Genomic DNA, 25,115 nt, shown 5'->3' on the forward strand with positions numbered 1-25,115 from the left:
GGAGGCTATCACTAGTAACAAATCAAACCCAAACCATGCCCAAATAAACAGCAATCTTATATTAAAACATAAAAGAACACTAGGGGTAGGTAAAACATAGGGTGAGGAGGGGGGTCTTTGTGATCCAGGCTGTTGCTCTGATTATTGCTGACCACTACACATTCCAAGGAACATCCTCCAACCCCCCAGGTGACAGCACTTGAGCCTGGTGATTGGTTGCTCAAAGTTTAGAGCACTACATAATGGGAGGGTAGGTAAAGTATCACACGTCCCCCCCATACCCAGAAGTAGCAGGATTTTACACTGAGATCAGGACAGCATGTCCTGGAAGGTATTTAGCTCACAGTGGTGTTTTTTTTCTTTCCAAAGACAGGTTACCCTACAGAAAGGTAATAAAATGAGCTAGACCTGCAGGTAATTGATAACCCAATTAAATTATAATTCATTTCTTATGAATAGGAGACAATTTTTGCAAGTTATTGTAACAATCAGATAATTGAAAATACTGCGCAGCATTAGGATCAATTGATAAAGTATCAAAAAATTACAATAATAACAGCGTCAGAAATCAGGACTCACCAGTATAAGGCCTCATGTACACGGGCAGAAAAATGGTCCCTTTAGAAGTATTTTTTATATATTTATTATATTTTTTTATATGTCTCTGAACACAGATCAATTTCAGCCATTGTGTCCCTGCACATTGTGGCATTTAGCTTCATATTTTAGAGATGCTTTCAGGGGCATAAAAAAATACCCCAAACCTGTGTTCAGAGAGCGGACCCAGTGGCGTATAGCTATGTTAACGGGTTTATTTCCAGGAATTATAAGAAATTACAATCACAATGAGCATATTTTACAATAGATTATCTTCCAGCTCCTAGCATAAGGATCTAGCATGTGATGGGATGGGATGGGAGTATGTCATCACGCTTTTGTGAATGCAAGCTTAGTTGAATGTTCACTAAGGCTCGATTCACACCTATGCATGTTGCTTTTGGGCGATTTTGGAGGTTTTTTTTTCATGCTTGCCACGTTTTTGAGCAGTGTTTTTGCGGCGTTTTTGCCGCGATTTGCGTTTTGCGTTTTTTTTTTTTTTTTTTTTTTTTTTACAGTCTAAAAAAAAAAAAAAAAAAAAAAAAAAAAAAAAACGGCAAAAACGCATCAAAAACGCTGCAAAAACGCTGCAAGAACGGTGCACTTGCGTTTTTGATGCTTGTCCATTGAATTCTATTACATGCAAAACGCTGCATTTTGCATGAAAAAAAGTCCCTGACCCTTTCCAAAAATGCAGAGAAACAAAAAGGCATTGATGTGAACATGTTCCATAGGAACCCATGTTAAAAAATTCCCGTGCATTTCTGCAAAATGCAAAATGCATCAAAAAACGCGCTAGTGTGAATGGAGCCTAAGGGAATCTCCAGAGCTACAGATTACTAAAGCTGGTATATTTGATGAACCGACCAAAATTCACTCAATGGGTGGCCCTACGGGCAATACTCCACCCGAAATCCTTCGACTGAAAATCAAAGGAGCTGGGTGGACATTTGTTGGTGAACAGTGACTGCAGCCAGTCAGATGCATTCACTCTTTGGGCATTTTGTGAGCTGGTGGCACTGGCTGTCAAAATACAATATCAGCAGGGAAGATTCGTTCGTTCATTGCTGTTTAGGCCTGGTTCACACCTATGCACTTTTTTTTTGTGCAATTTCAGTTTTTCAGAAACACACTACAGTCCATTTAACATGGTTTCCTATGGGTCACGTTCACATCTATGCATTTTATGGAAAGGGCCACAGACTTTTTTTCTGGTTTTTGGTTCCATAGACTTCAATGGATCAAAAACGTGTATTGAAAAACGCAAAATGCACCTGAAATATGCAAACTGCAACCTGCATAGGTGTGAACCAGGCCTCAACGTGGCTAGAGGAATGTTCAATTTCTTTTGTTCAGCCCGTAGGCTGCATGAAAACAATCTATGGGTATGGCCACCTTTATAGTAGTGTCACCCTCTGGCTATATGGTATGTCATTGTATGGGTTATAAAAATGTTTAAAAAGAAGTAGAAATATTTTGACAGGTGAATTAGTTCACATTTATACAGTTAAACATAAATGCATTTCCATTCTATTTTGTTTACAAACTTTGTACATCTGTTGAGCAGCTAGGTATGCGTGTCTTTATAATGATCATTTGCTCTAATTAGATTTCATACTGCTTACATGTAAGTGCTGCTTCTATTTTTATTACAATTACCACTCCCTGGAGTCTCAGGGTATACAGTAAGTATTATATGTGTACACACTGGCTATTACAAAGTGAAAGCTGTGTGACAAGCGGCAGTTTTGCAGCAGTCCATGTAGTTATTTACATGGGTGCCTCTTCCCTCTAAGGACTCATAAAGGAAGTAAGTCATTACACTAAGGTCCTTCACATGTGACCCCTCCGCTGTGGATACATGTTATTCTTTTCCCTTCCTCTGTCCCTTTTGTGGTCTCCTTTCTTCTGTATCATGGATCTAAGCCTGAGCATACAGCTGCTAACAAGTCAGACCTGTTTCAGGTGCAGAGGTCACAGCTGAAAAAACTACAAATATATGTAAGTAACTTTTGGCAAGCTTTCCAGGAAGGCGGAAGAAATTTGTTTAGAAGGGAGGGACTGGGGACATTCTCCAGACCACAAGTTGGGATCACAGCTCTCCTGATCACTGTCACCGTCCTCCTCTAACAGATCTGTATGTATATTGTATGTGTGTTGTGCTGATTGTTTTACACCATGGTGAGATCAGTAAAATTCTACTAATTAATATGGGCTTTAGATCATTAGTAACCGTGCTGTATGTATTATGTATTTATACCTACTGTAATTCATTAGGGACTAGGCTCATTGCGTATAGACTGGTCACTGATTGATTTTGGTGAAAGATCAGCAATCTTAGATACCTGTAGCAATGTTCCCAGAGTCTTTTTTTCCAATAAATCCTCAATGAGGACAGAAATTGTTTATCTCACCTGCTGTGATTTTCTTTTCCTGTTGTTTCACTATGGTGGCATGCAAATAACTTCCTTCTAACCATATGCTGCATTAGAAGAATTAGGAAAAGGTTTTCTATTCTATGGGTAGGGGGGATTTTACTTAATGGGTTATCTGTCTGCTGGGGAGCCCCGTCCTCTCATAGATGGGTCATCATGTTCCACAATCTTTGTCACTGTCAGTACAACAAAGGGACGTCTAGCCTGCTGTTGTTTGCAGTGCTCGGTAGACTGGAGTCCACCAATAAAAATACAGTGAGTTCTAATGAGTGAAATTATATAAAAGGTTTCATCAACAGGTCACCCAGGAGGCTAAATGTAGGAAGTATAGCGTCAAGTTAAAGTGGAACTCCAGCCAGATTCTTTTTCTAGTTTTGGGTTAAAGTGACTGTGAGATCGCAAATAAAAGCTGTACAGAAGAGTGGATACCTTATCTCTCCCGGTGCTAATGTAGCTGAATTGAAAAGAAATCTCCCCCCAAAGTCAGTACTTCCGGGAGTGTTCCTGTTCCCCTGCTGTGCTCTGTGGATCCTTATGCTGACCCATATGTCATGTCAGGTCACAGTAGTGATGTAGAAACTTGCTGGGAAGAACAATTCACTCATTTTTCAAACTGGCAGTGACATGCATGGGTTTATAGGACATTCTTGAATGCATATAATGCAAGCAATGATGTTTAACAGTATAATTTCTTACTTTGCATTTAGATGCATTCAGTTTAGCTGCATTTACAAAAAATAGAATTCTGCATGTCTGGGGGCACAGTAGATGCTCTGCACATGTCTAAATGCATACAAACAGAGAGAGAGCAAAAAGCGGGACTTTGCGTGAGACACGTCAGCGTATAAATAACAATCAATTGGTCAGGCTCATCTAGGGTTGGCCTGTATCCAATGCAATTATATAATACAGAAATCAATAATAATGTTAAAGAACGGTGGGCGTAATCACAAAGGATTTACATCAGGTGTTCATAAAAAATATCATTTTAAATCATCATTCAACATAAAAGAATTGATGTAGAATCAATCAATAGACATAATAAATAAAAAAAATACAGTTACAGTACAAATAGTTGTAAACATGTGGGCATCCATAGTTGTTAACTCAACGCGTTTCTTGGCTTATAACCAATCATCAGGAGTTCAGATGCGTAATAACTAAGAGTAAATAAAATAATGGGGCAGCCATCAGTCTAATGATTGACACATAAGTATAAAAAAAACAGATTAAGATAGTACTCACAGATTAATAAGTAACCAATGAAATGGGACTCTATGGTGGTCTGGGTCAGCAAAGTCTCCCCCGGGGTTGAGGTGAGGACCAACCCCCAAAAACCAAGGGACAGAGGCTGCCCTCCGGGCCGGGACACCCCACAAAGCCGTCTCCCAGCGGGAGAGGGAGAACCAGGCAAAGCACATGTGGGTAGCTGTGGAGGGAATGGAAATAAAGTCAGTACTTCCGGGAGTGTTCCTGTTCCCCTGCTGTGCTCTGTGGATCCTTATGCTGACCCATATGTCATGTCAGGTCACAGTAGTGATGTAGAAACTTGCTGGGAAGAACAATTCACTCATTTTTCAAACTGGTAGTGACATGCATGGGTTTATAGGACATTCTTGAATGCATATAATGCAAGCAATGATGTTTAACAGTATAATTTCATACTTTGCATTTAGATGCATTCAGTTTAGCTGCATTTACAAAAAAATAGAATTCTGCATGTCTACGGGCACAGTAGATGCTCTGCACATGTCTAAATGCATGTAAACACATGTACATGTAAGCCTTGTGCATATGGACAGTTATTAGCTCCAAAGTCCTCAAGCATAAAATCCTTGGTGCTTTCCCGTGCTCAGGTACAGCGTACAGCTGCCAATACAATTGAATGGCTGTATGTGTCCATACTCATCTAAATGCAGATCTCTTCTGCATCAGCATTTATCTGTGCATGTGTGTACAATGTATTTGCTTAAACACGCCACGGCATACCTCCCAACTTTTAGAGATGGGAATGAGGGACACTTATCAGCAAAAGTATGCAGGCATAGGACACACCCCTTGCCACGCCCACTTAAAGGAGAATTGTACAAAAAATAAATGATTGGTTCAACCCAGAAGCGTTTTTTATTTACCAATTCTAATTCCTTTATATTAGCTTTTGAAATTTACTAATGCAGCAATTTAGAAATCAGATGAAAGGTTTAGCACTGGAAAGCACTTTTTGATAGATAAAAAGTGCATTTTATATACAACTATATAGATCAGACCAAAATGAGGGACAAATGAGGAGGAAATCAGGGACAGTTGAGAGCTATGCAACTGCCACCAAACGCCGGTGAACTAAATCTGGTTATAATAAAGTTTGTTTATGCCGCCTAGATGATTTCTTTCTATTTAAAAAAAAAACTCAAAACATAGGAGGTTAGTGTGAATGTAGCCTGGGGGTCCATTTACACTCGTGTTGTGTCAACACATGCTAAAACGCATTCATTCACATGCGTTGCCACATAGCATGAACTATGAGCGCTATGTATTGTAGTGCCATTCATTGTGAATAGCATCCCAACACATTACACAGTAAACCCAATGTACTGCACCACAACGTATTTACTGTGTATTGCAGCGCACCGCATTGGTAAAAATCAGTAATGTTATTTTTTTTATCCTTTGTGGTGCATTGGCAGCCTATGCATAATGCATGGATGGCCCTCACGCAATGCATGCTAATGCATATTAGTGTGCATGAATTAACGCAATGCAGTGGAATACTAAAAGCGGTAGTAAACCACGAGGAAAAAAAAAATGGTCCTTCCCATAGGCTCATGTCATAATGTGCTAGTATGCACTGCATACAGACTTACCCAAAAACTGGATCCCTCCTGGCACCATTGACATGGAATCCATCTTTACTCGGTCTTCCTTCCAGATTCGTGGGCTCAGGCTGTTTAAATAGCCAAGCTGCGATGACATCACTCCCGGGCCGGGCCGGTGCTATCACTAGGCAAACTAGGCAGCCGCCTAGGGCGCACTGCTGCCTAGGGGCACGCAGCCACTGGTGTTCCTACTCTCTTCACCAAGCAACTAAGTCTCAGCATCAGCAGGCAGCCGCTGTTCACATAGTGTCAGAGGTGCAGCTGCGGTGGAGGACTGTGTCTGTGTCCCGACTCCCGAATGAATGGAAGCAAGCAAACATTCATGGATGGGCGCTGGTAGGCTGCAATGATGGGCGCTGGTAGGCTGCATTGATTTGATGGGCGCTGGTGAGGCTGCATTGATGGGCACTGGTGAGGCTGCATTGATGGGCGCTGGTGAGGCTGCATTGATGGGCACTGGTAGGCTGCATTGATGGGCACTGGTGAGGCTGCACTGATGGGCGCTGGTGGGGCTGCACTGATGGGCGCTGGTGGGGCTGCATTGATGGGCGTTGGTGAGGCTGCATTGATGGGCACTGGTGAGGCTGCATTTGATGGGCACTGGTAGGCTGCATTGATGGGCGCTGGTGAGGCTGCATTGATGGGCACTGGTGAGGCTGCATTTGATGGGCACTGGTAGGCTGCATTGATGGGTGCTGGTGAGGCTGCATTTGATGGGTGCTGGTGAGGCTGCATTTGATGGGCACTGGTAGGCTGCATTTGATGGGAACTGGTAGGCTGCACTGATGGGCGCTGGTGAGGCTGCATTGATGGGCGCTGGTGAGGCTGCATTGATGGGCACTGGTGAAGCAACATCGATGGGTGTTGGTGAGGCTGCATTGATGGGCACTGGTGAGGCTGCATTTGATGGGCACTGGTAGGCTGCATTGATAGGCACTGGTAGGCTGCACTGATGGGCGCTGGTGAGGCTGCATGGATGGGCACTGGTGAGGCTGCATTGATGGGCACTGGTAAAGCAACATCAATGGGCGTTGGTGAGGCTGCATTTGATGGGCGCTTCATTAAAAAGTTGGGGTATACATGGGTGGGGTCAGGGGTGGAGCTAATGGGGGGCGGCAAAAGTAGGTTTTGCCTAGGGTGTCAAAAATCCTTGCACCAGCCCTGCTCCCGGGGTAGTCACGGCTGCAGCACTGCTATCTCAAGGGACAGCACAGTGTGCATGCACCACTTTCGTAACCGGGTGCTACTCATGTAAATATCTGCTGTGCACATTTCGGAGATATTTACTGTACTTACATGCAAGCCTTATTATATGCTTACCTGTAGATACAACATAAAAAGCACTGTTTACTACCGCTTTTAGGGTGAACAGATGGTCAGGGCAGCAGTCGACCGGGAGTGTTGACTGAGCATCGGGAGACAAGATCTCTTCAATGGAGCTGTATTTTTGGGGTGCAGGCCTTAGAAAAAGTTTAGTAATCGATTTCTTCCTCACAGAAAAGATTTTTGGTTTAGTGGCTGAATTTCTTTAAAGTAGAACTATAGGCAAAACCTTTTTTTTCATTTTGAATAGAATAAGGGAGGGTTATATAACCTATCAGACTTTTTTTGTCATATGTGTCCCATTGGGGGGGACTTACCTTCACTACCTATCCCATAACCAAAACAGGAAGTGAAATAAAATCCCAGCAAATGAGTTCTTTGGGACCCCAGGTCACCAGAACCAGTGTCCACATTGAAAGATTTTCCCTCTATTTTCTGAAGACAACCCAAAATTTGGGATTTTCTTTTACTTTTACCAGTGGCAGCCAGTCCATAGAGGGCGCACCCCCTATCCATGCGCCCGGCACCCGATTTACATACAGGGACGCCAGACAATAGATTCCAATGGGGGGGAATGTTTTTTGAAGCACATGATTAGAGCCAGAGGCTCTAATAGGCTTCAAAAAATTGTGGGCTCAGGGCACAGAGCACTGTGCTCCGACACCACTCAGTTGTGTGACGATAGCGAATTAATATTTGCTATTTCCACACTAAATATCCTCCCCACAACCAGGAAGCATGTCAATTGGCCAAAACGTCAGGTGATCTTATTGGACGCCTAGGAGAAGGAGGAGAGAGGACATGCACGGCGGAAGTTGTGGAGGAAAGGACACCGGAGTCACTGCTCCCAGCACGCTGCCAGCCACCCAAAGTCACCTGACAAATCACAGCCCATTCTTTTCAATGGCACCCGTTCAAATTGGTGCATGTTAAAGTCACAGCAACTTTGAAAAGGTGCCTGCACTACTTTGATGTGACTTTGATCCAGAGAGTGTAAAGTCAAATCAAATTTGCGTTCCGAAGTCGCACTGGAAATTGAGTGACTTTGAAATCGCGCTAGTGTGAATGGAGCGTGATTGAACAATAATACGTATACAGATCTTTACATCAGTGAGACACCTTTCATACTGGGGCGGCGCGGGCCTTAGCGGTAAAACACCGCTACTTTTAGCGGCATTTTACCGCTGTTATAGCAGCGCTTTGCGGCCACTAGCGGGGGTTGCGGCACTGCCGAAGCACTTTGCAGGCGCTTCTGCAGCGCAGCACATTCACTTCAATGGGCAGAGGCGGTGGAGGACCGGTGTTTCCACTGCTTCCCCAATGCCCCAAAGATGCTGCTTGCAGGACTTTTTTGTTCCCGTCCTGCAAACGCACCGCCCCAGCGTGAAAGCACTCAGGCTTTCAAACTGGGGTAGCTTGAGAGGTGCTTTTCAAGCCTAAAAAGTGCCCCAGTGTGAAAGGGGTCCGGGTCTTACAACATAAAAGGTTGCTTCTGCCTCCCATAGACTCAGCTGCATTGACTTCCCACTTTCTGGGCACAATACATTATAACCATCCATCTGTCTACTAAGATATCAGGGATGTTAGTTATGTCTCCCAGATTCCACATAGTCTCTGGCCTTCTGGTTCTAATTCACCTCACTTTATTTCAGCCAGTAATGCAGCAGCGAAGGGACCGGTTTTCCTGCTGTCTTCAGGTCAGTCCCCTCTGGGTCTTCACCTGTCTACCAGTTGCTCTAACTGTGCAATACGGCACTGTGTCGCTTTAACTGACAATTGCGCGGTCGTGCAACACTGTACCCAAATAAAATTTACGTCCTTTTTTTTCCCCACAAATAGAGCTTTCTTTTGGTGGTATTTGATGACCTCTGCAGTTTTTATTTTTTGCGCTATAAACAAAAAAATGCTGACAATTTTGAAAAAAACAAAAACAATATTTTTTACTTTTTGCTATAATAAATATCCAAAAAAAAAACAAATTTCTTCATCAGTTTAGGCCAATATGTATTCTTTTTCCATATTTTTGGTAAAAAAATTGCAATAAGCGTATATTGATTGGTTTGTGCAAAAGTTATAAGGTCTACAAAATAGGGAATAGATTTATGGCATTTTTATTATTTTATTATATTTTTACCAGTAATGGCGGTGATCAGCGATTTTTAGCGGTACTGCAACATTGAGGCGGAAAGATCGGACACTTTTGACACTTTTTGGGACCATTGAGATTTATACAGCGATCAGTGCTATAAAAATGCACTGATTACTGTGTAAATGTCACTGGCAGGGAAGGGGTTAACCAGAGGCATAACTTGAAGCTTGTGGGCCCCGATGCAAAAGTTGACCTGGCCCCCCCCCCACTACTTCCAACATGCATGCAGATACTCAAAGTGGCTTAAGAGTTTAGAGTTCCCAGAGTTCCTCTTTGTATCAGTGGACAGGGATTACCGATGGAGAATCAGAGGACAGGGCCCCCTGGCAGGTCACTTGGCAGAGCTCCTTTCCCATCCCAGCACTGTATACAGCTCCTTCCCCCACACTACACAGGGCTGAAATCACATTCCTTTACACACAGTCTGTCAGTCTTCACAGGGTGTATCTGGCTTTTATGTTGGCCTTCTGACCTGTGAAATTCTCTGGTCGGAATGGCAGTGTAGTTGCAGTAGGCAGATACACCCTGTGCAGATCGTGGCTAACTGGCTGTGTTGTAAAGGAATGTGATTTCAGCCCTGCAGAGGAGGAACGCTATAGAGTGCTGTACTGGGAAATGAGCTCAGCAGCCGGGCATAGCATGCAGGGTGGAGGGGATGGTCAGGGGGCTTTGGGGGGTGTAATTTAGGTCTGGGGGGGGCAAAGCCATATGACACAAAATCTGGAGCCCTGCAGCCCTCCAGGTGCCCCCCCGAGGAGGTGTTAAGGGATTTGTTTTAGCAATTTCTGAAGGTTTCTCTGTCAGTGTTGCCAGGTGTTGGGGGAAGGTCACCTCCCAGAGGTATGTGTCTTTTCCCCAGTTGTCAGGGAAGTAGGGTAAGTAGACATTCCCGAGTGGGGGAGTACAGAGAATCCCAGCTGGTGACTAGGAGACACTGAGCAGTGTCATATCTCACCAGTGACATCGTTCTCATCGTGGCTATAGGACGGCACTCTCCTCCTCTTGCCGCGCTGAGCTCAGTTACCATTCCGTGTTGCCAACACACAGCACAGACACTTCCCCATCCTGGGCTGTTCTCACCTTGTGCTCCTCTCCATTCAGGAAATGCCTCACAGCTTCTCCCCAGCCAATGGGAACAGAGGAGTGTGGACTGTGGAAGGCAAAGTAAAAGCCCAGTAATGGAGCGTGGCTGTGGGGCCCTAGGGCAGGTTGGAGCTGGAATTTGTGGAGGATATGATAATATAACAGGGAGGCTGCAGGGGCCCCCTGGAGCTAGGGGCGGGGTTGCGATTGTGACCCTTGCAACCCCTTATGCTACGCCCATGGGGTTAACACTAGGGGCGATCAAGGGGTTAAATGTGTTCCCTGGGAGGTGTTTCTAACTGTGGGGCAGTGTACTGACTGGAGGAGGAGAGAGATCGCTGTTCCTAATCACTAGGAACAGACAATCTCACTCTACTCCCCTGACAGAACGGGGCTTGGTTTACACTGGCAGATCCCCATTCTGCCTCTCTGTGGAGCGATTGCTAGTGGCCGGCAGACATCGAGTCCATTGGACCCGCTAATTGGCTCCCCTGCTAGTGAATGGGCACACGCACGCGCCCACAGATCGCCATGTATGTGCCCGACGTACAATGACGGCGATTCACGCAGCCGAGCCAACCTGCCGCAGTATAACTGCGGTGGCTGGTCAGAAAGTGGTTAAAGGGAGAGACTCAGTGGGGGAGATTTACTAAAACTGGAGCATTCAGTATCTGGTACAGCTGTGCATTGTAGCCAATCAGGTTCTAAGTTCAGCTTGTTTAATTAAGCTTTGACAATAAAACCTGGTAGCTGATTGATTTCTATGCAGAGCTGCACCAGATTTTGCACTCTCCAGTTTTAGTAAATCTCCCCCATTGCACATCACCATGTTAACACTCCGTACATATTTCTTGAATCCCATTACTCATTTTTAAAAGAACCTAAACTTAACCTCTTGCCGACCAGCCGCCGCAGCTTTACTGAGACAGAATGGCACGGCTGGGCGAAACGACGTTATGTTACGTCACTTCGCCTTTTGGTCACTAGGGGCGCGCGCACCTGCGGCGTGTACACGGAGACGATGCGAGTGCCCGGCGGGCGCGATGACCACCGGGCTCCTGCGATCGCTCGTGACAGGGCGAGAACTGGGATCTGTGCGTGCAAATACACAGATCCCGTTTTTTTCAGGGGAGAGGAGATAGATTGTGTGTTCATACTATGTATGAACACCGATTTCTCTCTCTCCTCCTAAACAGTCCCATCCCCCCACAGTTAGAAACACACATAGGGAACACAGTTAACCCCTTGATTGCCCCCTAGTGTTAACCCCTTCCCTGCCAGTGACATTTATACAGTAATCAGTGCATTTTTATAGCACTGATCGCTGTATAATTGTCAATGGTTTCAAAAATGTGTCAAAAGTGTCCGATGTGTCCGCCATAATATCGCAGTCCCGATAAAAATCGCAGATCGCAACCATTACTAGTAAAAATAATAATAATAATAAAAATGCCATAAATCTATCCCCTATTTTGTAGACGCTATAACTTTTGCTATAACTTTTGCGCAAACCAATCAATATACGCTTATTGCTTTTTTTTTTACCAATCGGCCTAAACTGAGGAAAAAATTAGTTTTTTTGATAAAAAATGTGGGATATTTATTATAGCAAAAAGTAAAAGATATTGTGTTTTTTTTCAAAATTGTCGCTCTTCTTTTGTTTATAGCGCAAAAAATTTTAAACGCAGAGGCGATCAAATACCACCAAAAGAAAGTTCTATTTGAGGGAAAAAAGGACTTAAATTTTGTTTGGGTACAGGGTCGCACGACTGCGCAATTGTTAGTTAAATCGACGCAGTGCCGAATCGCAAAAAATTGCCCGGTCATTGAGCAGCCAAATCTTCCGGGGCTGAAGTGGTTAAATAGCAAAATTTTTTTCTGAAAAAGCTAGGTTCACACATAAACGGGTGAAGATAGGAGCCCTGTCAGCGGTGACAGCGCGCCACTGGAGGGCTTCATTTTAAGATAAGTATGCCATAATGTGCTAGTATGCGGTGCATACTAGCACATTATGGCTTGAACCACACGGGGCCCATGTTTTTGTTTATAAAGGAAGTTTAATAATACTTTAATAGTGCTTACCACCCTGAAAAATCTATCTTTGTAAATACTTGTAAAAAACAGTGCACTTGCTGATATGTAAATGTGCGTACAGCCTCTGTAGTGTAAGATCTAATGTACTGCTATATCCAACTGCTAGTCTGTCTGTACACTGTTCTCCCTTCTGGAGGCTCTGATAGGAAGAAGCAAAGCCCTGCCTCTGCCAATATGGCTGCCTCCATACAGAGACGCTGTGCAGAACAAGGCATGGTAAGTCAGTAATGGGAAAAGATCAGCTGGACAGAGACAACAGGTAATGCTGGTGACCAGTTCTTAAAATATGTAAACCGCAGGTGACGGAATAATCATTTTCCAACTACTCTAATGTTAATGTTATTGTTCTCAATGTGCTAAACCAAAAAACACTGAGGGTTTCATACTACTTTAAAGACGACCTCTAGGCAGATATAAAATACACAACTTGAATGTGATCTGGCATCAACCTATTGCAGTTTCTGTGCAGCAGAGCTAAAATGTGAGAGGAAGAAGCAGTGCAAGTTGCTTATCGATTTACTAAAACTGGTGCACTCAGAATATGGTACAGTTGTGCATAGTAACAAATCTGCTTCTAGGTTCTATTGTCAAAATTTAATTGAACAAGCTGAAGTTAGAAGCTGATTTGATACTATGCACAACTGCACCAGATTCTGTGTGCTCCAGTTTTAGTAAATCTCCCCCCAAGTGAAAGAAAAGTACTGTAGGTAAAATCTCTAGATAGAAGATAAATATTGCAGCAAAATCATTGTTATTTTAGCATTTAATGAGATATTTACTTGTATCGTGTGATTTTTTTTTTGCTGGAGTTCTGCTTTAACTTCTTTAAATGTAAAAAAAAATCAGCCATCAGCAAAATGTGAATTTTTCAGTGCCCAAACTTTTGCATACAGGTTTCATTTATTGAGTTTCAAACTTAATAAAAACTGTAGGTGAACAAGTAAAATCCGCCAAAACCCGTCCTACCACCACTGCGCTCTAAATAATGTACAATGAGCCAATGTGAGCTGCCACTTTAAAAAATATGCATAAAATGTCTGAATCCACCCCTCAATAGTGTAGATGAAATAGTGGCGCTATCCTCCCAAATGTGAGAATGGTATAAGCTCTAGTACACCACCTTATAACGTGAAGTTACATGACAGTGCACTAGATCACAATGGAATGAACCCTATAAATACGTGTGGGGTGAGTCACAGTGACCATACAAATACGCACCAACTACTGATGCAATAAACAAACCTTCTAGTACACCCTAGTACACTGTGTTAATGTAACCAAGTGGATAATGAAACAAAGATGATCTGACACATGAAATAACTGGAAATGCCAGAAAGTGAAAATTGATGAATTATAAAAATAATAATAATAATCACAACACCTCGTGATGACTCCGTGAAAGTGGTATCGTGATACCAGCATAAAGAGCCCCTAGTGATCTGGGCTGCACAAATGAAAATCCAAAGGATGAATGCAAAAACTATATGAAGTAAAGATAAACGTTAGAATAATATAATGATATAAATTTTAGTCCACATATGATGTGAAAAAATGCAGAGAAAGTTCCAAAAGTGAAGGTGCCTCCATACTCCTTGGGTCCGCCGTGGCCGTCTGATGCTGTGCCAGTTTTTCTGCATGTTTTGCTGTGTTATATCCCGACTGCCTTGAAGTGATTTGCCCATTGTTTTTATTGACCATGTGAGTGCATCAGTGTTGGTTTTAGTTTTGAATTACATTTTTAAAACAATATCACACTATTGGAGCATTTTTCCTTATCTCATATGTGGAACCACTATCCCAAGGAGAGTGTTCGGTGCACTCAGCAGTGGACATCAATGTTTGCAGGGTAACCCCCATGAGAGTGGGTTAAGGTTTTTGCTGGCCAAACACGAGAGTGGGAGGCCTTAACAGCCAGTGAGTTTGAAATTCATGAGGGAGTGGAATCACGGCACTGTGGTGTGGTGGAAAGCTAATCACAAATATTGTGGATCGGAGGCACCTTCACTTTTGGAACTTTCTCTGCATTTTTTCACTTCATATGTGGACTAAAATTTATATTATTATATTATTCTCACGTTTATCTTTACTTCATATAGTTTTTGCATTCATCCTTTGGATTTTCATTTGTGCAGCCCAGATCACTAGGGGCTCTTTATGCTGGTATCACGATACCACTTTCAAGGAGTCATCACGAGGTGTTGTGATTATTATTATTACTTTTATAATTCATCAATTTTCACTTTATGGCATTCCCAGTTATTTCATGTGTCAGATCATCTTTGTTTCATTATCCACTTGGTTACATTAACACAGTGTACTAGGGTGTACTAGGGGGTTTGTTTATTGCATCAGTAGTTGGTGCGTATTTGTATGGTCACTGTGACTCACCCCACACGTATTTATAGGGTTCATTCCATTGTGATCTAGTGCACTGTCATGTAACTTCACGTTATAAGGTGGTGTACTAGAGCTTATACCATTCTCACTATTGGGAGGATAGCGCCACTATTTCATCTACACTATTGAGGGGTGGATTCAGACATTTTTGAGTTTCAAACTTGTTTTGACTTTGACAAATGTTCAGATTGTAATCCATTGTGGTGAAAAGGCATCCACTGTATTTTATCAGTACTCTATAGATTTTGTTAAAGGAGATCTATAGTCACTATATTGACTTTCATTTAGAACATCAGCATTGTAATAACAATACAAACTATCGTTCATTTTGACAATCCAATATAAGCTTACTTTAAAAATCAAATTTTCTGTTGTCAGCGCTGCCTGCCTGCTGGTCATTTCTTTCCAAAACTTCCTGGATTCCCTGCATGCTTTTCAGCTTCTTCTCTACTGTATACTTTTGAGGACTACATATCCCATGGTACCTTGCTGCTTGCAAGCACTGATTCCTGTACTGACTCTGCCTCCTGAACTCCACCTCTCAGCCCCCCCATAGCTCAGAAGGCAGGCTCTGTGAAATGTGTGACACAGCAGTGCCTACCCACAGGGCTTAGTAAATACTGTACATGTCACAGAATTCAAGGAAGTAAGTGTGCGGTAACTGTCATAAAGTAAGTTTACAAACTTCAAGATTGTACCGATTAATAGGAGTAGACTAGAAATAACTGAAATTTAAAATGAAAATGAATATAAGAGTTTACATTTTGATCTCAGATATGCTTTAGCATTGTTTAGTAAAGGGGGAGTGATCTGCAGTTTCTGGTATTCTAAGGTAAATACAAAGGGGTATGGGATTGGAGTAGAATTAAAGTGATTGTAAACGATCACCTTCTAAAGCAAACCATTCAATAGAATTGAAAGGCAAAACATTTTTGTATAGATATAAAAAAAAACGTTATGAATACCTTTTTTTTCCCCTTTTTTATAAATTATCATATCCCCTCTGCTCTCAACTGCATTAGAGCTGGGGAAGGAGAAGCAGCACACTGGGGGGGGGGGGGGGGGTGACGGGAGCATTGTTTGATGCCCCCCCCCAAAAAAAATTACCATCAGCTGCCACTGGTTTTTAGCGCTGATTTTCTCCTGTCAGAAGAAACAGCGCTTTCGATAAACCAGTGTGCATTAGGCCTTAAACTTTGTTTTGGCTTTACATACATTTTAAGTTGGAAGGTTTACTGCCTTTTCCTCTTCTACTCTGAATCATGTTGTGCAAGAACCTACAGGAGGCAAAACATAACATAAATACAGACTAAGGTAATATATAAAATAATTTTAATTGGATGTTTTAATTTAATACAAGGCTGGGCATCATGGGGGGGATTTTTTTGTCTCCCGACCCTTATGCTTTAACACAGCAACTTTGTGGATGCTGATTGACTGATCTTTGTCACTTAAAGAGTTAAATGAAGTTCCTTCTGCCTTTTTTTTTTATGTACCCACAGTTTGAGGAAGCAGCCTGTAACATGTTAAAGAAGAAGTAGCTGGCAGTCATGACTTTGCCTTGTGATTCAGAAGCAGGTGTCAGCTCAAGATCAAGTAGTGCCTGAGCTTAAATGACGGCTACAGAACCAAGTTTGGGTCGATTTGATGATCATGGACACAATGGAGACAAAGATCAAAAGTTGTCAGGACGTTACTAAATTAGCAGGACAGATTATTCAGCCGCAAAACAACAGCACTAAACAGTTAAATGAATGTGCACAGGAAGAGTCCGTGACTCCTAAAGTGCGGGACGCAAGAAGCATGAAAAGGGTGGAAAGCCTGTGCAGGACTCCATCACCTGCTACAATAAGTAGGAGAAAAAGAGGCATCAGAGGGAGTCTGTGGAGCACAACTGGATCCCTGCCTTTTGGGGGAGCTTGGATCTCGGCAGCTAGTTTTGATGTTGTCGATGGCCAGGAGCAGCAGCAACTGGACTACGGGGAAAATGGCATAGTGCTTGACCCAGTTGAGCATGCTTGGATGCTCATGGTAGCAGAAGGCAATTTTGATGAGCTGCAGGAGTCTTTACAGGAGGATCCTAGTTTGCTTTATAAGAGAGATTTTGTGACTGGCTATTCTGTTATTCACTGGATAGCCAAACATGGCCACGATGAGGACCTAATACGACTTATGGATTTTGCCCGTACCAGTGGCTACCTCGTAGATGTCAACACCCGTGCTAGCGGGGGTTTAACTCCACTCCATATTGCAACTCTTCAGGGACATGCCATGATCATCAAAGTTCTGGTGGGTGCGTACAATGCAGATGTCCATATTCGGGATCATAATGGCCGGAAGGCTTGGCAGTATTTAAAGCCTAGTTCTGATACCAAGCTTCTGACACTGTTAGGGGCTCCTGAAGAAGAGGAAAATGGTGCAGTGGCTGCAAGAAATAACAATAATAACAGTCATATAAGCACACTCTGGCATATTGCACCACTAGATCGTGATGAAATTGACTCTACAGCTAAAATAACAATGGCTGTAGCACCTCTCAGGAACTTTTTTAAAAATGCCTATAGTTTTCTAAAGAAGTGGTAACTATTGGCACGTGACAGCAAAAAAGCATGAGCGATCTAGAATAAAATATTTGCACTAGATAATGTTGCAGCCCAACTCCAACCAAAATTATTTTTTGTAGCTCTTGATAGAACAAACAAGGGTTAAGGTACTCGCTGGGGGGATTTAGCTACGCTGTGTTCCCAGGACAGGATGTGAGCAGACTCTCTTCAAAAAGGATAAACACAGCAAGAAAAGCACTTTTTCATTGAAAAATAGGATAGAGTTAATCCCTGCCAAGTTTTTTTTATTGCAGGCTCTTACCCAGTTGAAAAGGTTCTTCTTGCTTCCTAGGAAGATGACATGAGAAGTGCAGGGAAAACTTATTGATAGGGACCAAAAAATTACACCAAAAAGGCCAATATTCAATGGCTCTACCCACCCTATCCATCAATACACCTATACCAATTATTAAAATGACCCATAACTTATAAACATAAAATCATTGACTTAATTGTATAAATTAAAATCAATTAAACAATTAAAAAAAACAATAAACAACATTGGCGTATTGATGAATATAGTGAGTAGGGCCACTGAATGTAGTTTTTTTTTTTGGTTTAGATATTTTTGGTGCTAATGACCAAGTGTGCTCTCCAGGTACTTGTATATTGAGCACCCAGTAATATATTTTGTGTTCTTAATAGTTAGACAAGTAAAACTTCCTAATGGTTCTAACCATGTTCCTTCTATTCATAGGAAGTAGACTTCAAGGAATACAAAAAAATTAGAAAGTGATGAGAATTATTTTAGCATTATTACAGAATTTCAAGAGAAGAGCTTGACAAATGGAACCTTAGAGCCTGCTTAAAGCAGGCCATAGACGAGTTGAAAATCAAATGAAAATTCTTGCCGATTGTCAGGTCGTTCGGTTTTTTGATTATTAGTGTGGCAGCAGTGACACGCAATTTTTGTACCACAACCAAAGGTGCCTGATCCAACATGCTCATTTTTTTGGGAAAAACTAAACAAATGATGGTACAATTGTATGCACCATTTTAGTTTTTCAATCAAATGTTCGGTTTTCGACTCGTCTATAACCGACTTTATAAGATTTTGTTTACAAAGGTGGCAGTATAAAATTATTGTTTTTTTTTTAAGGAAAAGCACATTGTAGCATTAGAAATTGTATAAAAAATCTGATATAGAAAATGAGATGAAAGGGGAACAACAACATTTCCAAAATGTTATTTCTTATCTTATTCCTCCATGTACATGTACCTACAGACATGAGGACAGATTTTCTTGCAACACTGAAGGCACACTGATTTAGCAGCAATGAGGTTCCTAGAATAGGTTATATTTTATTTACTACCTAGGAAAAAAAAGAGCATTTCCTCTAATGCCGCATAAACACGATCGGACTTCTCGTCGGAAAAAGAAAAAGAAAAGAACCATGTGTATGCAAGGCAAACTTGAGCGGAATCCCGTCGGAAATGCCGTCATATCTTTTTCCGACGGGATTCCGCTCAAGTTTGCCTTGCATACACATGGTCACGCAAAAGTTCGCTGAAATTACGACCGTCAAGAACGCGGTGACGTACAACACTACGAGGAGCCGAGAACAACACTACAAGGAGCCGAGAAAATGAAGTTCAATGCTTCCGAGCATGCGTAGGAATTTTGCGCGTTGGAATTGCCACAGACGATCGCATTTTCAGATAGGAACTTTTCCCGACTGAAAAATTGAGAACATGCTCTTAATCTTTTGCTGGCTGGAATTCGGCCAGCAAAAGTCCGATGGAGCATACACACAGTCGCATTTTCCGACGAAAAACTCTCATCGGTCCTTTGCCGGCCGAAATTCTGATCATGTGTACGCGGCATAAGAATATTAGACCACTGGGACCCTCCTATACCTTATCATAGGCTCTTGGACATAAACAAGAGTCTTTTATCATATCAAATAGAAAGGAACTACTAAGTTACAAATGTTTGGAAGTTTCTCCATGCTAGAGTTTATTGAAAACTTGTGATGGCAATCCAACTACGTGTCTTTCAGCAAAACTTTAATTGACATCTATTCGAATTTTAACCTTTGGTTCCACCTCGACTTGTCAATGATGGAAAACCTGTAGAGCAAGAAACATAAATCTATCCTTTGTGTGCCAGAAAGCACACAAATAATACACAATGTAAAAAGACATTAATATGAATTTATATGCAAGGTACATAGATATCGTAATAGAATTTAATTAATGAAATTTGTTAAAGCTGCTTAAATGTTAATATAGATAAAAAGATATTCAGTGTCATATACTTTCAATTTCAGCAGGAACGGAACAATTTTTAAAGGATGATTTGAGTATATTGGATATGGTTAGGCCACCACAGTGGAGGGTTTAAGATACATTATTGGCTTAGTTAGCAGTTTTGTAGTGCCCTAATGTCTACTGGCTCCTAAAAGCAAGTCTTTCACTAGATAGATAAAAGGAAGCTTAAAAAAAAAGTCCAGTCTGTAAAGAAAAGGACTTATACTTGCCTGTCCTGCTGCCCTTTGCTCTTTTGCAGGGCTATGGTGGCTGAAATTTTTTTTGTACACTTTCTGGTGTGTGAGATACCTGGTCCCTTGAGGCACACTGTAGTTCCATCCACTTGCATCTACATCACTACTTCTTCAAAAGGCAAAGCTCTGCAACTGAGCAAAGATTGGTGGTGCTGGCAGTGGAACCAGTAGAATTTCTCTTTTACAGTGTGGGCTTTTTTAAATGTTATATCTAGTGAAAGAGTTGCCCTAAAGCAAACCCATACTTTGCCCATGTAGGTTTGCTTTAATGTCTCTGCCCCCAACAGCTCATACTCACATTTATTTTGCTCCCCCAATGCTCTGTTCTGAAACTGCAGTAAATTACAAGTAAGGAGAAGAATGTCACTCATGTCCCTTCCTCTCCTGAGACACCCCTGGTACTTAGTATTTGGCCTAGCACTTTGGAGTTAGGAGACTTGGAGCTTACACTGGCATTCTTTTACTCAATACTGCTGTCTGAATAGAGTGGTGGGGTTGAGAAGTACAGTATGTGCTACTGGGTACAGAGTGTTAAAGTAAACCTTAGATTTTGCCCTATTTGGGTATCACATGGTTGTATTTATCACATGTTTGTATTTAGGATATATGCACAGATATGTAGCATGTTACTTGTTCCTGCTGCCCAAATCAGTTGATAGGCATCTGTGCTGTATGGGAAGCTTGATTCTCATAGCTGGATTTGAACTTTTTTAATGTTAAAAAGTAAATAAAAGGCAACACAAACTCAGATGACACAGTCAACCTCAGACTAAGGTACTCACGTGATTTCTGTGAACATAATGCACTACTCTCAGGTCCTAACCATAATGGAAACCTGTCAGAACAAAATATTCCTTATCTGCCCCCCACCACCACAATTAGCTAGACACTCTCTGGTGCCTATACTTACCCCTGACTTTCAGATTCTTGGCACCATCCTAAATCACTGGCAATAACATTAAATAGGATAACCTGTCGCCCCCATGTAATAGCGCTGAGGTCTGTCAACTGGCCGCTCCACTCCAAACTCTGCCTTTCAGCCAAAGTAGGGGGTGGGTAGTATGCTTCAAAACCAGAATTTTAAGAAACCACATGGGAAGATCAGTACAGGAAAATATAATATCAGAGGGTGCCAAAGACAGGGTGGCAGGGGGGGTTGGAATCTTTCTGTGTTAAATAGTTTGCTTTAAATGACCATGGTCATGAAAAATAAAGTATTCTGAGAACCGTTTTTAATATATATTATAGTACTCATTATAAAATTTCCTTTTATTTTTTCTCTACGTGTACATACAAAGCTCTAGAGCAAAAATGGCAAAGTCGAGTATTAGTACAAATCATTACACTCTCAGGGGTGCTTGAGCAGTTGAAGCAACAGTTTCTTTTTCAAACCAGAAGAATAAAAAGTGATTCTTTAAAGAGGGGTGAATACTGCAGCATTATAAAGATGATGTATTTACTGTATGTCTGCACTTTTAACATGGCTTTTACTGTGCTTTAGCGTGGGATATTTTACCTTGCACCAAAAATCATGGTAAAACATCACAGAATATCCCATAAAACAGAAAATTTCCTATCAAATACTTACCGTAATGTTCCTTTCCTGATAGACTCCATGGCAGCAACGTGTGGGTTAGCCCCAACTCCATAACTACCCTATAGAACACCTCTCCCATAAATCTTTGCTCTGGGCTACCAGCCGTGTCCTGTAACTAGTCTACTCCAGACATTTGGGAGGAAACTCCTGCTGCCGTAGAGTCTATCAGGAAAGGAAAATTACGGTAAGTATTTGATAGGAAATTTTCAGTTTTCCTGACAGACTCCATGGCAGCAACGTGTGGGAAATAACTTGCCGTACACACCCGTATTTTAACACTGTCGATAGACAGTACTTGCAAACCAAAATTGACAGATGATAAGGCAGCTAGTTCAACACAGTAGTGAGACACAAAAGTGTTGATAGAAGACCAGGAAGCTGCCTTACTTCGGGAGCCACGTGACGCAAAGCTGCCCACGAAGTTGAGATACTCCAAGATGAGTGTGCTGTCACTGCCTCTGGAGGAGCCAAGCCCTTTGCTTTATAAGCCCACTGAATGGTCTGAACGATCCAAGCAGCAATGGATCTAACCTAGGCCTCTGTTCCTCTGTTTTTCCCGTGGGGAAGGATGAAAAGAAAACCTGATTGCCAAAAGGAAGCTGTGACCCACTTTCCCTGCGGAAACTATGATGTGGATCAGACCTAGAAGGGCTGTGAAAAAAAAGAGCAGAAAGAAAAGAAACAAACATTAAACTGGTGCGCCCTAGTACCCCACTCTTTCTCCCCCCCCAGCAGGCAGAGGGCTGGCCACCAGGAGGCAGTGAAGGATCCATGATGTCAGAGCAGGACACTGCAGGGAAAGACACGGGTCAGCTGTCAGGCAGGGAACCTACCCATCCCCAACAGAACCAGTGCTTACCTGGGGAAGCCAAACCAGAGGCCTGGGGAAGTCGCCGAAATGCCCGCGATTTTTCCCGAGGCTCTGCAGGCTTCCCTCCCAGGATTTAAAAGTGGCGCCGCGTGACATCACTGTCAGTGCCAAGTACGAGACACTCGTGCACATGCGCGAACCAGGCCTCACTTTCGTTCCTGGTCCACGCAGAGCGTATGCCGGAACCCGGAAGAGAGAGAGAGAGCGGCGGCTGGAACACAGGAAGAACCAGCCGCCATGCTCAGGGGCAGGATACACCAGCGGAGAAAAAGACAGGGGGAACAGGGAGCCAGAAGGTACAAAAACAATATCTAAATAAAAACACTGGTGCCATGTATGATGACATCAATCTTACCACTCCACCTACAATCGCCTGGGCCGAGGGAAATACACACACCAGACTTTATGGTAGATAATGGATGCCTACTAACAGCTAGGCAATCAGGCCGTGCGCGCTAGCCTGCTGATAGTCAGGCTTCCAGCTCTTTAGCGCTACTCTGCAAATACACCCCATACCCTGCTTAACAGTCAAGGCCTATTGGAGGGACATAACACCTGGATCGTAGGGGAGTCATCTTCAGGTAGGAGAACCAATGACTTGGTCCTACGAAGCCCAGAGCAAAGATTTATGGGAGAGGTGTCCTATATGGTAGTTATGGAGGCGGGGCTAACCCACACGTTGCTGCCATGGAGTCTGTCAGGAAATACACTTTGAAGGTCTGTATTTTGTAGATCCAACCAACCTATTATGTAACTCCATGTATTAATTCACATGTATGTTTACTGTATAATACCTAAGACATGCTTTATGAAGCATAATTTTTATTTTGTTTTAAATCAAAAGTTTATATGATATTTTATTTTTTTCATAAACGAAAAAAAAAGCAAACAAACCTAATACAGTCTTTTTTCTTTATTCTCAACTGTGTTTACAGATGACAAATGGATGGTATCTGCTAAAAGTGATATCCAAGGGCTCATTCAGTTTGTGTCTGGTGGACACAGGTGGACCCGTGATAGCAACATGGGCAGTCGGATGTAAACCAATTTAAGTCTCCATTTGTTTACACCAGGCTACCTCTAACCCCCAGAAAAACAGAAAAGGACACAGTCTTTTTCTGTTTTTTTTCCCGTAACCTGGACAGTCTCATAGGTGGACGGTGTAAACAGACACAAGTCCATTTACATCAGCCTGCCCATAGAGCTGCATGGAGCTTCAGAGGTCTGACAGGTGGACCTGATTGGAAAGTTCATGTGAAGGTGCCCTAAAATCAGTCTCTGATCCGTAATCTGCAATTATTGGCCTTGATCAGTGTTTCCCAAACCAATTCTTAATGATCTCTAACTATACTTTTTAGACAAGAGTCCAATAGATGTATTCGATTTCTTTTATAAAACAAAAAGAATATAGGCATAACAAACAAAGAACATCGTATAATGTCAACAGCTGACCAAATTTCCAACCAAATAAAGATCTGGAAATGTTTACGTCTTGTATCCACAAGTTGGCAGCAAATAACAGTTGCAACATATTCCTCAAACCATATAAAGAAAAGCAGTCTAGAATTTTGAGCAATATCCATCAAACCCAATCTCAAAGGGGCCATCTGAAATAGAACAAGGCCCAGGGATAAGGTTCAGTACCCAGAATTATGCCTTTGTATAGAAACCAAAGAACAACAAAACAAGAGAAGGGAGAGAGAAAAGGGGGGGGGGCAAAGAGTGCCTGAACTATTTTTATATCTTAAGTGTCATTAAACCCAAATCATCAAAAACTGTCAATACATCCTATATTACATTGTGTTCATACTCACTGTTTACTGTAGCATTTGTTTACTGTAGACTGCAAAAATCCTTGTTGATCCTGTTGTTCACTGTCCCTCCTTCCTTGTCTGTGTCCCCACTGCAGCCTGAGATTGTGTAGACCAGTTGTTGACATCTGCAGACTGAAATTGTGTATACCAGCTGTTGACATAACTGAGCATGCTCCAGTTTCAGTTCCCTTCTAAACTGTTAATTTCCTCCTTTTTCTTATCTGTGCAACCCATGTGACTATAGTCGCACATGTGGATGTATACACAGTGGTAAATGACACTCCTCTTTCTCCCTCCTCTTAAATGTCCTGCCATTGCTAAACACTATAGGGGTGGGATATAAGATGTTGATTGATGGACTCTTCACCTCCCTGTTAGTCACATCATAGACACATGCTGGAGGGGCACGATGAAGAGTGTTATTGGCAGAACCTCTTCCAGATAGCTTACAATTTGAACAAAGTGAAAGCTATTGTCAGTCAACTTAAACTTTACCTACACCATGTTGTTGCACAAAAAATAATAAACATTTGCTTTGAAATATAGATTTGTATGAAGCTTTAAAACACTTTGTTGCTATTAACGATTTATTTTAATTCTCCATTCTGAAAGCTTTTTTATGTCATGTGACTGGCACACTAGCAATCAGCACTGTGCAGACACAGATTCATACATCTACATAGTAATAGAAACCCCACCCTCAGAAATTTCCCTGAGGACAGAAAAGACCTGGGAAACATCATGTGATAGCCGAACAGCAATGATTAAATGATGC

At 42.2% G+C, this 25,115-nt stretch overlaps 1 protein-coding gene across 2 annotated transcripts; it reads left to right on the forward strand.

The window, feature by feature from the left end:
- The first annotated feature begins 2,431 nt into the window (after nucleotides 1–2,431).
- On the forward strand, nucleotides 2,432–23,424 carry SOWAHD (sosondowah ankyrin repeat domain family member D). Of its 2 annotated transcripts, none has more exons than XM_073599333.1 (2): nucleotides 2,432–2,598; nucleotides 16,454–23,424. In XM_073599333.1, the coding sequence occupies exon 2, from the start codon at nucleotides 16,599–16,601 to the stop codon at nucleotides 17,532–17,534; it is 936 nt and encodes a 311-aa protein (XP_073455434.1). In that variant the 5' UTR covers nucleotides 2,432–2,598; nucleotides 16,454–16,598; the 3' UTR covers nucleotides 17,535–23,424. The 2 variants fall into 2 exon arrangements, with proteins under 2 accessions (XP_073455434.1, XP_073455433.1); XM_073599332.1 differs by lacking the exon at nucleotides 2,432–2,598 and adding an exon at nucleotides 2,609–2,734.
- Nucleotides 23,425–25,115: the final 1,691 nt, after the last annotated feature.

Source organism: Aquarana catesbeiana, linkage group LG09 (assembly GCF_042186555.1).
Source record: "Aquarana catesbeiana isolate 2022-GZ linkage group LG09, ASM4218655v1, whole genome shotgun sequence".
Classification (NCBI taxonomy): Eukaryota; Metazoa; Chordata; class Amphibia; order Anura; family Ranidae; genus Aquarana; species Aquarana catesbeiana.